Source organism: Symphodus melops, assembly GCF_947650265.1.
Source record: "Symphodus melops genome assembly, chromosome: 18".
Taxonomy (NCBI): Eukaryota; Metazoa; Chordata; class Actinopteri; order Labriformes; family Labridae; genus Symphodus; species Symphodus melops.
This window is the reverse complement of record NC_136708.1, coordinates 16,265,506-16,277,780: the sequence shown is the minus strand read 5'-3', so window position 1 is coordinate 16,277,780 and position 12,275 is coordinate 16,265,506. Positions and strand designations below refer to the sequence as shown.

The window sequence follows — 12,275 nt, the reverse complement described above, 5'->3', positions numbered from 1 at the left end:
TAATCGTTTTGATTCCAATATGGTCCTTCACACTTGTCAGTGCTTCGGACCCTAATTAGTTTTTTGACATAAGGGTATTTCTTAGGCCCCTTTTTGTTTATAGAGAATGACAAAGAGAGACTGATTATCATATTGTACTTCTTTAATATTTGCTGGTTAGAGTTAAACAGTAACACAGCAGTAATGGTAATAATTGTGCCATGACATTGGAACATGTATATATTGCATTTTATCCCGGAGCCATGAGCAGTTTGATAACTTTATGGATAAGGCTTGTTAGGGGGCCGTGATTACTTTTTATAGATCAGACACACGCATGCCTTTTTCATTTCATTTTAATTAGCAGACCAATTAAGCAGAGTGCCCCTAAGGAGTTTTTCCACATTAAACGTGGGCAAAGGTGACTCGATCCAGTCGCTGCACCTCTGAGTGGGTCTCATGATGTTTGTTCATCTAATTTGGAGCCTGCTCGTCTCAGCTCGGCCATCTCTGCAGATTAAAGTCGAATTTTCAGCGGCAGAGTCAGCAATAAACCTTTAACTTAACCTGGAGTTTAAAAACTCAATTTAGGGGGAATAATATTTGTCACCATACGACGTGACAGGTTTGCGTGTGTATTAGAAGCGTGTGTATTTCAAATGTGTTTATGTACACTCATGGGATACAATGACACACAAGACATTGGAGCATGACAGTAAGCTGATTACAGCGGCCTCCGAAGATGAACGACTCATGTGTCACTCATGCTGACGAGCAGGAGTGACAAAAAAACACAACAAAATAAATTCATCAGCTCAGATTATCTGCCTTCTTGGACTTGTACGCTCATTTAGACATGAGACAAACTAAAAGCAAGAATAGATCTGCAAAATATATAAAGGATACCTACAGAAGATTACAAGCCAAAACACACGTTTATTACACACATATTTGAAATACGCAGATACATTACTTAAAAATGTTCCCTTAAGCATGTCACTGTGCTGACATGTAGTTTACCTGAACCGTGTCTCCTGTGTTTATCCCAGCAGCCCATTTGCCGGGTCAAACTCATTCCCTACACCTCACGTGAAAAGCCCAGAGGCGAAACGCAGGGGGGAAAAAGACTGCAAACAAGTGTTACTGCTGTTTATGACGGTTCAATAAGTATACTACTGCACAGGATCAAAGAAGCACTGAATGAAAGGTCACAAACAGGCTGCAGGAGTGTGTGTATGTGTGTGTCTGCGCATTCAGTGTAGAAATCATGTGTATGTGCCATGTGTGGAAAAATGTGTGAGCAGCATTTACCAAGGGGCTACCTGAGGGGATTCCTCTCAAGACATTTACATACCGACACCCTGGTTTGAACGCAGATGAGTGCGTATGTGAGTGTGTGTGTGTGTGTGTGTGTGTGTGTGTGTGTGTGTGTGTGTGTGTGTGTATAAGGTTTCTATAGCGCACATCATCCATCATGAAGCCAGACTAACTGTCAAAGTGATGGTGGCCAGCTGGCGCTCACTAGGCTCTTTTAAACAGACACACACACACAGACACAAGACACACGATCGCTTTGACAAGACAAATCACCGACTGCTCCTGGTCATACCCAGGCGCAAACTGCAGGGAGCCATGGACATTCAGGGTTAACCTTAAAGGAGCCCCGGGGAGTCTATGTGGAGCAGAATATATGTAAACACACACATGTTGTAGTATATATGCGTGTGTGTGTGTTTTGTTTGTGTAATATGGGGGATGGGAGATAGATATTAGTGCTGACAAGACAAACCAAAGAACACATGGGTGTTTATATTTGCGAGTGCAGCTATAATTGAGTGTGTTTTCAAGTGTGTGCGTTCCTTTATTTATTTTGTCCATAATGGTCCGGAGACAAAGATCGGGATTTCATCATCGATATGGGGGTCAGATGAGGCGAGCTGCGCCTGCTGTCCAAATGAGCAGCAGTGATTAACTAATTGGCTGCAACAGCAGAGACAAAGGAATGGAGAGATGTGACTCATAAAAGGATGAGAAGGGAGGAGAGATGGAGGAGATGGATCAAATTATGGGATACATCTGGTTTAGTGAAACGTGGGTATCATCGTGTGACATTATAAACAGGGTCCTTATACATTTTAAAGAAAAGATGGCTAAAGTTCGGGCAGCTGCAGCTTTTAGAGGCTGGATTTGAGCTTAATGCTATCATTACTAACCTTTCTTACATTGGTAGTTTATTACATTACCATGCAAATATCCACTAATTAGACTGGAACACAATGTACAACTTAAGGCAGAGTTTGTTCATTTTGTCCAGACACTATCTAAGATTATGATTGAAATTATCTTTAGGTCCTGATAGACAATTATAACTCATGTGCTCTGAAAAAGGAACTAAGAAAACTCATCATCTGTAGCAGCTGTAAGCCTGTAAAAACTTTGACCAATGTCTGCCATGAGGTACCAATTGGATGAACCAATCACAATCAATATTCTCTACCCCATGCATCTATGAGCCCACACTCATAGTATGAGCTGAGGTCCACTTTTGGACCAATGGCGTTTGCATGGATACATCGGTTGTATGGATAAACGTTAGAAAATGTTAGTGTCAAACTTTGTTATCCTTTGAATTGATCAGGGTTAAGTTATACTGGTGGAAGAGGAGAGTACATTCAAGGATAAAGTGTTGTCACTTTATGTGACAGGTTGACTCTGTGATTTGTGTGCGCTTGTCAACAGTCTGATGCCATTCTTTCTGAGCTCTGTGTGTGCATTAGTGTACAGTATGTGCATGTCTGTGTTTGTATGTGTCTGTATCTAATAGATCTCAGCATGTGGAAGGCAGCATGCTGAGAGCAGCAGCAGCTCTGCTCTGTCTGATCGGTGCATGACACTGAACTGCTTTCCTTCTCTTCCTTTACCTCTCATCTCCTTTTTTTTTCATTTTCTCTCTCCCTCTCTTCTCCTTTATAACTCCATCACTCAAACCTTTTCCCTCCTCATGTCTTTTTTAACATCCTTCTTTCTCCCATCCTCTCTATACCAGATGTCTTCATTTATGTGTTTCTGGGGTTTCTTTTTTTTCTTTTTGTATTTCTCGCTCTCTCTCTTACTCACTCTTTATACTCCTTCTCAGCTTATTCTGAGCCATCAGCTCTGTCTTTATCTCTTACTCTTCTGCTCTTGCCACTCCAGCTCCTGTTTCATTCTCTCTGCCTCTCAAACTTTCTTCACTCAGTCTGTCACTGTCCCTCAGGCGGCACTGAGCTGGAAGCTGATAATTGTAGTGGTGGTGACGCATCTCCCCTTGTCTTTGTTCTCCATTGTCTCCAGCTACTTTGACTCTTACTTACTTTATCCAAAGACATGACCCTCCTAATTTATTCAGACCTTTATAGATTTATGTCTTTAAAACTCAAGAGAAAATAAAAAGCTGTAGTATTAAAATCCATCTCTAGCCTTTGTTGCTCTGTTTAGAGTTAGAAAAAAAGATTGGCTTAATCTTGAGGTGTTTAAAACTTCACAGCTAGGGAATAATTTGAAAATATTTTAATTTACATCAATATGAATGCCAACAAAGTTCAGAGGCTTTTGAAAAATCTTATTCAAACTAGGTTGAAAGGGGATTTTTACCATTTAGGCTACTGCATAGACAGCGAGGTAGCAACACCGTTAAGTAATGTTAGCTTGCACAATATTAAAGTAGACTTTTAAAAACTTTTGAAATACAATTTGGTTGAACGTATATTTGAATGTGAATAAATTGTGCAAGTAAATACGAATTTGTATTGGTTCAGACTTCATGCTAGCTGCTGAACGTTTTATGGCTAATGCTAACGTTACTGGTGCTAACTGGCTCTGTGTCTGTTCTACAGCAGAAAAAGGGACTCTCAATGATATGAATAAATAGGAGCAAAGTTGTGAATACATTTCGAAATTTCTGTCTGTGCAATGTCAAGAACAATGATTCCCTTTATCATAAAAACATAGTCTTTGTGTATACAACCAAATTCAATTAAAATAAATCATGAAACTGTTCTAATAAAATCGCTTCTTTAAAGCTGAAGCAATCTGTGTGTTGCTCTGTGGCTGTAAATAATTGAAAACCTTTTATTTTCTTTCATTAAAGTAGGAATTGACCTACGTGATGTGAATGTGAGCTAATTAAAATCCACAGGTGTTATAGACCACAAAAACCCATAGTCCTCACCTCTCCGTTGTGCAGCCCAGCCCCCACCAGCCCATTCATCATCACCGGCTGGTTGTCATTTTCATCCAGAACCTTCTCTGGTACTGGCGGAGGTAGGTCATCCTCAGGTTCCTCCAGAAGCTTGCGGGTGAGAACGCAAGCATTATCAGAGCGCCTTTTCGCCTCCATGTCTGCACTGTGGCGGCTCTTCTTTTTGAGGTCGACGGAGGCGTACTCGACCCCTGCGCACAGGGGACCCCGCTCAGGTGTGCAGGGGCTGAGGTGGCCGTTGAGAAGGGCAGGAGGATGATGAGGAGGGTCATCAGGGCTCAGCTGGAGGGTACCATTGGGGAGACCGAGCTGTGTCGGGGGGTCTTTGAGTTCCTTGACTGTCTCGTACAGGGAGTCTTCGGCACTGACGTCACGTGATGCCGACCCCAACTCCTTTACCACCTGGGTACAGACATAGTTATTCAACTCTTAAATATTTAAAAGATGATATACATTCTGATGGTTTTGTCTAACTCTAAGCTTAAACAATGAAGCAATTCTTCTTAAAAAAATCGAAAGCTTTCTCTCTTTATTTTGACTTTCATCCCAATAATTCCAAAGATCAATCATCGCTCCAAATCTTAGCAAATTTAGGTTCAATTTGAAGTAAAACCACAAGTTTGTTTTTGACAAGTGACTTCAAATAATGACCTCATAGGTGCTGTCCCCTGAGGCTGGGGGTCCGTCCCCCATCAGGGTGTTGTTGGGAGGGATGCTGGGAAGCTCACGGTCCTGAGGACACTTGGAGGACCTGAGCTCTGATTGGCTGGAGAGCATCTCCTCTGATGGCTGGGGACTGGTGTCCTGTGTGTCCGTGAGGACTGGTGGAGCAAGAAAAGAAGGATAATCAGCATGAACGGTGTATTTATAAGGGCGGATTTTTAGATTTACTATTCGCTTTAAAGTTTTGTAATGAGTCACACATTTGCTTTTACTAGCTTCCAATCATCTAGAATGATTAACTCTATATTATAAATATGACAAAAAACAACAGCTGAGGTTTAAAATAAACCAAAGACAACAAAGATGTTTCATAACACAGGCTGCAAAAATTATCATCAAGTCGCAGGATTATGGAAATTAAACAAAGCAGAAACAGGCTCTCTATTTTCTGCGACAGGGACTCTCATATCAATTTCATCAAGTTAAAGAAAGACATGCTGTAACTAAACCTAACTATTTAGGCTTACTTGTACCGCTGGTAAGAGGGCCATTGTGAGAGCTGCTGACCGCCGCGTCAGTCGCAGGACTGTCAGCTGATTGGCTGAGGGTCTCTCTCTCCGACACCTGCACAACAAAGAAGGAGATGTGCTCAGAGGCAGGCGAATGAAGCACTGAGGTCCATGGACAAATGCAATTATATTTGTAAAAATAGTGACACAAAAAAATAGAAAAAGAAAGATTTGAAACAACAGTTTCAACTCTTACACGTCAGTGCAATCCAAAAGCCCAGCCAGGAGACTGGGATGAGTTTGGAAAATTATTTTTCAGGATTTTGGGTTGTTTTGCAGCACTGACTACAATTCTCATGTTCCCTGCTGTCTATCAATACATTTAAAGCATGTCCATTAATGTAACCAATGAAACGTATTTTACTGTTGGATAAGAACAGACTACTTTTAATTAAGCACACTTAATTTGCTGATTATAAGCTTGAATAAGAGATCGATCATCCCCTAATAAGGATATGATGTTACTTATTGTCATTGCAGAGGAATGTAATCAGGTTGATCAGTGTCTGAGCTGATCTTGTAATCCACTTCTGATCAAATAATGGCATCAATGGATCTATTTTTATGATTTATTGTTGCATGTTCAGGAAACACTAAAACCAAGTCAGTAGTGCAGTACTGCAGAGGAGACATTAGAGGATGGCACACAAATTAAAATGAACACCATTGAAAAGATGAAACCCACAGGGACATTTGTTCCCCTATTTAACCTTCACTCCTTCAACAGGAAAGTCAAGCCTACAAAACAACCAGCCTGCAGCTGGCAGGGATTCGGTCTTGCTCAAGGACACTTCAGCAGAGCAGAACGGGGAGGTTTTTTTTTTTTTTAACCATGTCCTCTAACCGAAGGCTGTGTGCTATACTTGTAACATCACATGGTTAGATTTAGCAGCAGAAACAGCTCTCTGCGTGTGAGAAAAAAACACTTCAATCAACACTTTGGTTGCCTCCAGATGACTGACGCTGAAAGGAAAAGAGAAATTATCATCTCGTGCTCTGAACACCTTGAGCACTGAGGCAAAATTACCTAAATACACCTGAGAAGTGAACCGTCTCGTTTCCCAGAGCAGTGATAAAACTCTACCAGTCGTTAGCAAAAGCTTTCAAAACATGATGAACGAAGTGTGAAATCTCTTTGTTAAGGTTTGTTGTTTTCCCTCTGTGTGAGCTGAAGGTTGTGTATCTGAAGCTCCATAACCCCACCTAGTGGTCAATTACTCTCACAACTCTATATTCCTATGACGTAATCTTTTAACTATTTTATGACCCAAAAAGTCTCTCATGTTGCCCTTTTGTTGTTTTATTCCCACGACCAAGCTGAGACATATTTATAAGAAGAGGACAGCTATTTTGTCAGCATTCTCCAAACTGGGATTAAGGGCAGGGTCCCAAATATTGTCGAAGTGTCTTCATTTTTCTACAGTGACATGTACAAGTGTGTTTTTTGCTTGATATAAGCAAAACAGTATAATCAATGAGCCTCTGTCTTTTGAGCTTTACCAGATTTTATATGAATTGTAATTTTTAATATCCCAATGATGGGAATTTTTCCTTTCCTAAATCCTTCTATCATAGTATCAGTAGTTGTATTGTGATTCCTTTGAGGAACAACTTGTAACCTGGATATCAAACATCTATGAAATAGAAGAATAGATCTGAATCCAGAGTTATGGATAAACTAATGTGAGCAGTTGTCACAAAGCAAACATGGGAGTTCGTTTGGTGGTCAAACACTGCTACAGAGAGAAAATTGACCGAGAGATGACAGGTAAAGAGGACCAATACACACTGTCCTGACTTATGTAACCCATCGCATCAGGACAGTCGTCATTTCAAGGGGCCACATCTGTAATTGCTGGTTATAGTGAAGATAATACAGAGTAATAAGGTTCAGAAGGGGTGTGTACGCACACACACACACACACACACACACACACACACACACACACACACACACACACACACACACACACACACACACACACACACACACACACACACACACACACACACACACACACACACACACACACACACACACACACACACACACACACACACACACACACACACACACAGCTGCAGAGGGAGGGTCAGGATGAGAGAGAGAGTGGATGTCACTGAGACTGTGAAAGCCGGGCATTTATCACACTTATATGTTGCTTGACTGTTGAAACATTACTATTATGGGAGTTGGTAATTACTATCGTTCCCCCATAACATGATGGTCGAGACACAATGTCAGTGTGTCCGCCCACCTGTTCGTCAACTCAGTCCCATCCCTATTTACACAAATACACACATACTGTATCTTAGTCTAAATATCACAATGGATAAAATTACATTGAGCGATGAAAACCATTTTTACTTTATTTCTGCTTTATTGACTTTTATTTGAATGACTGATTAAAAGGAAATACGCGCTAAAATGTTGTAATTAAAAAAAGAGAATAGCTGGTTGACTCAGGAATAATTACAACTTGAGGCAGTCAGTCATCTGCGTGTAAGTCTGATTTGTTTGTGTATGTTTCTGTGTCACTTTAATGGATGTGGGTTAGAGGGAAATGTCAGCGGGATTGTGTGTCATAGACTATCAGGGTGAAGATGTGAGTCAACGTGAGTGTGTGAGTTGTTTTTCAGGCATGCAGCCAATGTAGAAGCTCCATCCACAGCCTCATTTACAAGTGGTTACACACAGCCTGATTACAGACATGTCACTCACACATGCTGGGGCTAATGAGGACCGCAAGTGAGGGATCAAGTGTGTGCGTGTCTCGCCTCCATCAACAACACAATGTGGAAACTTCTATTAAATAGAAAGAGAATAGATCTTGGTTGATTTTTTTTTTAATTTAATCATTAATCTTTCACAAGTTTCTTGACCTTCAAATGATGCAATAAGTGACCTTGTTTATCCATGGTTACTCACCATTGTTTGCATTTGTGTGTTACCACTTCAGAGAGCTAATGTGTTTGTATGCATGAGTGTGTTAAATATGTGAGCGGTCATAAACACAATGACTAATTTGGCTAAAACAGTGACAAGCATATATTAAAAACCGCAGCTGTTTTACTAACATCAGAGATCACACACATTCACACAGGAAACCTCATCACAATCTAAGAAGTTCAACCTTCTTCACTAAAGCTGCTTGAAAACGCCTCCACTTGTCTCCAACTTCCATAAAATCAGTAGTACACCATTATTAGACATTCTTGGATTTTCTGCAGGTCGCCAGTGAAATATCAGAAGATGTGGATGGAAGATATGCCTGGCTAAGAACTACTTAAACCTACGACCTCAGATAAGAAACAGAGCGTTGTTTCCATTTTTTTTTAGTGTGGATTATTTGATTTTCTATGTCATAAAACATAGAATATGCGTCAACCAGTAAGCTTCAGGTGTTTTCGGGTTCTTTTTTTTAAGTTTTTAAAACAGAATCCACACTTAACATAGCATTGAAACTTGTTTGTTTGTAACTTGAGTTGTGTCGTTGTTTGGTGTCACCACAGAGACACAAGGTTCATCTTCAACAGTAGACAGTAATCTCCAAACTAAACCAGAACTGTCAGCTACTTCTAATTCTCCAAGTTATCCCTTCTTTCAAAGCTAAGCGTCATGACAACTGTAATTTACAGAGGACTTTACACCCACTTATAGCCAGGTGTGAATTTACATTGTAACTTATGCCTATGTTGATCTCAGCTGGTGCAACACCTGAAAAGGTTAGCAATGCATAATGCGACATTAGGTTTACACATAGCTGGTGCAATCTGAAACAAAACTAAAAGTACCACTCACTCCATTCATGAGGTTCTCATGGTCTCCTGCTGGATGTGCATTGGCTGCCTTCTTCTGCCTACACAGAGAGAGAGAGAGAGAGAGAGAGAGAGAGAGAGAGAGAGAGAGAGAGAGAGAGAGAGAGAGAGAGAGAGAGAGAGAGAGAGAGGATGATTACATTCCACAGGGGAAAGCAGGTAATTGTGAAGTTGCAAATTGTGCAGTCAGCATTCAGTAAATCTGAAGGAACAATAAAAATGTTCTCTCGCCTGAATAAGTGCAGGCCTACATTTGAAACATTGTTGTTGCTTATAATCATTTGCAGGGTATTTTAATCATTCTTTAAAAACAAGACTGACTTTAAAAAAAAAAAAGGATTTGGTTTGAAATCTAAATGATTCATGAACGCCTCCTGGTTTCTGGTTGCTGGATTCAGTAACCAGAGTCTGTAATCAGTCAGTTTAAATTATTGTTTGCTCTTTCACCACTGGAGAGTGTTTATGTAAAAATGATAACAATACAGTTTGTCAAAGCAAACCGCTGTGGATACCACAGAAACTCATTTATAGTTGTTCCTTTAAAACCATGCATCCCTGAGGACTTTTTTATTTTCAACATAACAAAACCATTCCACATTGGTGCTACACTTATCACTTCTTTAGCCAAAACAATCCTCCAAGGTATTTGTTCTATTTTCGAACTCTCACATTTACAACTGGCATTTCCAGGGAGAGTAGAGTCTGTTCGGTTATTTATCAGCGGGATGTGAATATTTTCAAAATTAGGAATATGTTATTGTAACACACTTCAGATTCTTCTGGTATGTCTCAAAATAAGTGAATATTTCTGTCAAAAATAATCATATAAAGGTCTGAAATGTGCTGGTTAGTGTGTCTGTGTGTGTGTATCCGTGATGGCTCACCCCTTGCAGCTAGCACACAGCAGCAGCAATACAGAGAACAGCAGCACGGCAGAGAGGGAGCTAAGGGTGATGGCCAGGACCAGCTGCCCACTGCCAAGCCACGATGCCACACCAGTAGCAGCTGCCGCCCCTGACCCAAGGACTCCTGCCTCCGGCCCCCACCACACTCCACTCAGCACTGGAGCCATGACGCATCACACTGTGGGAGGAGAGGACATCGGATAGGTACCACCTGGAGAACACACAAGAAAAAAAGAAAAACATCAACATTTAATGTGTTGTCCTTTTTCTTTTGCAGACTGAAACCCCACAAAAAAATGAAACAATTTAATAGCAATTATTTTCTTTTTAAATTACACAGTAATAGCCTTGAACAAATGGGCTGTCTTGAAAAATGCTACTGAAATGCTTAAAATTAGATTCAATATGCAGTGTAATAATTTACATACTCTCCCTTTTTATCCCATTCTAAACAGTTATTCTGGTTCGAGGATAAATTGAATTTACTAATGGATGAAACAGCCACATTTTTCAAACTGTGCTCTATTTGTCAAGCAAACACACTGAATTTACTTAGATGGTGCAGATTATAATGTCAAACAGTAGCTAGCTATCAGGCAGTAAAACACTTTGATATCCTTGTGGAAAAAATTGCGTTTAAAAGTCTAAAATCCTGCTATAATGGAGGCCCTGTAATGTTCTTCATGCTTAACTCCCTTAAATGTATTATTCTTTTTTTTAAAAAGGGGCTTTAAAATTATTCACACACCCTCTATGTTCTGCAAACTTTGCATGCAAACGGCCAGCAGATGGCAGTCTATGTCAGAGTCAGACTGCAGTAGAGACCGCGAGTCTGCTGCAGTGGCCCCCAGTCTACACAACTAGTGACTGTCTGGGCTCTGTATACTACAGCATAAGTAACCTCATCACGTCTCCCTCTGACAGCCAAAGTTTGCTTTCTCTGAACTGATGAAGCCCCTGATGTTATCACGCCTGATTTATGGCGCTGTGCGGTGTTGTGGGGTGACTCACAGCCAGGGGTAGGGGGAGGCAGGGATGAGCTTGTGTGCTAGTCTGAGCCCCAGAAAATTCTGAACAAACAAAATGTGCAGCGACGGGTTTTGTAGTGCATTGTGTGTGCAGACAAGGACATTTTCAGTATTTGAAAAAAAAAATTTGAAGACACGCAGTATTAAGCCACAGTTGAATTCCTATGCTGAATTTCTTTTCTTCCTTTAAGCTAACCAGGCAGCCTACCTAGGCTTGATTACATGCTAATACCATAGACTGCTAATACTGATTGTCCATGCCACACTAATATGATAATGAAATATTCATGTTTTTATTGTATTGTATTATAGTTTACGAGGCTAACACTGTAAGGGAGTGATTTATGTTTGAAGTGATCATTCTTGCATGGCCTGGCAGAGTATACTTAAGGAATCCTCCCCCTTACAAAAAATTGTACCACACAAGGATAAGGAGGAGGATAAACTTTATTGATCCGCCAGTGGTTGAAATTTGGTTGTTACAGCAGCTCAAAAAACAGGAACAAACTAACGTTAGCTGCAGGTAAGCTAGTCGTCTCCCGTCATAATGTGTTTCCTTACAGGAAAACTACTTTTAAAGTTTCACCAGTAAGAATCATCTGAACTTAAATTTCAAAATAAATTCCAAAAGATATGATTTGAAAACTTGTCACACATTGTGCTAACATCAAACTCTAGATTAGCAGCACACAGTTCTTTGCCATTTTGAAACAGAAGCTGCTAGCTAGCTGCATAGTAAATATTATGACTATGTAAAGGCTACTGTCATGGAGAAGATTTGAATCGGGGGCCAATGAATAAGGGTGTAAGAGAGGTGCAACATATGTGATGTAAAGACCATGAATGCTCGTATTTGACTTGCTAACATAACACTCAGCGCTAGCAGCACAATGCTCTTCTTCCCTGCTTGAAAATAGTACTTGCAAGCGGCAGCTTTACTAAGTACTATTTATATAAAATCTCATGTTTAGTACATTGCTATGGGATTGGGTGCAAAAAATATATACTGAATTGTTTTGTTGCATTTTCTGGACTTGGATATAAAGTCTCAGAGGAATTTTCTCTACGGGAA

The 12,275-nt window shown here is 40.4% G+C and overlaps 1 protein-coding gene across 1 annotated transcript in view; it reads right to left on the bottom strand.

Moving 5' to 3' along the window:
- pag1 (phosphoprotein membrane anchor with glycosphingolipid microdomains 1) overlaps positions 1-12,275 on the bottom strand; it is a 48,822-nt gene that overhangs the window by 3,878 nt on the left and 32,669 nt on the right. The window contains exons 3-7 of the mRNA XM_079367703.1: positions 10,155-10,386; positions 9,254-9,311; positions 5,410-5,506; positions 4,871-5,040; positions 4,190-4,621 (exon numbers count right to left, since the gene is read on the bottom strand). Of these exons, the coding sequence (XP_079223829.1) occupies positions 4,190-4,621; positions 4,871-5,040; positions 5,410-5,506; positions 9,254-9,311; positions 10,155-10,342 (945 nt within the window). The 5' untranslated portion in view covers positions 10,343-10,386. The remainder of the gene's footprint in view (positions 1-4,189; positions 4,622-4,870; positions 5,041-5,409; positions 5,507-9,253; positions 9,312-10,154; positions 10,387-12,275) is intronic.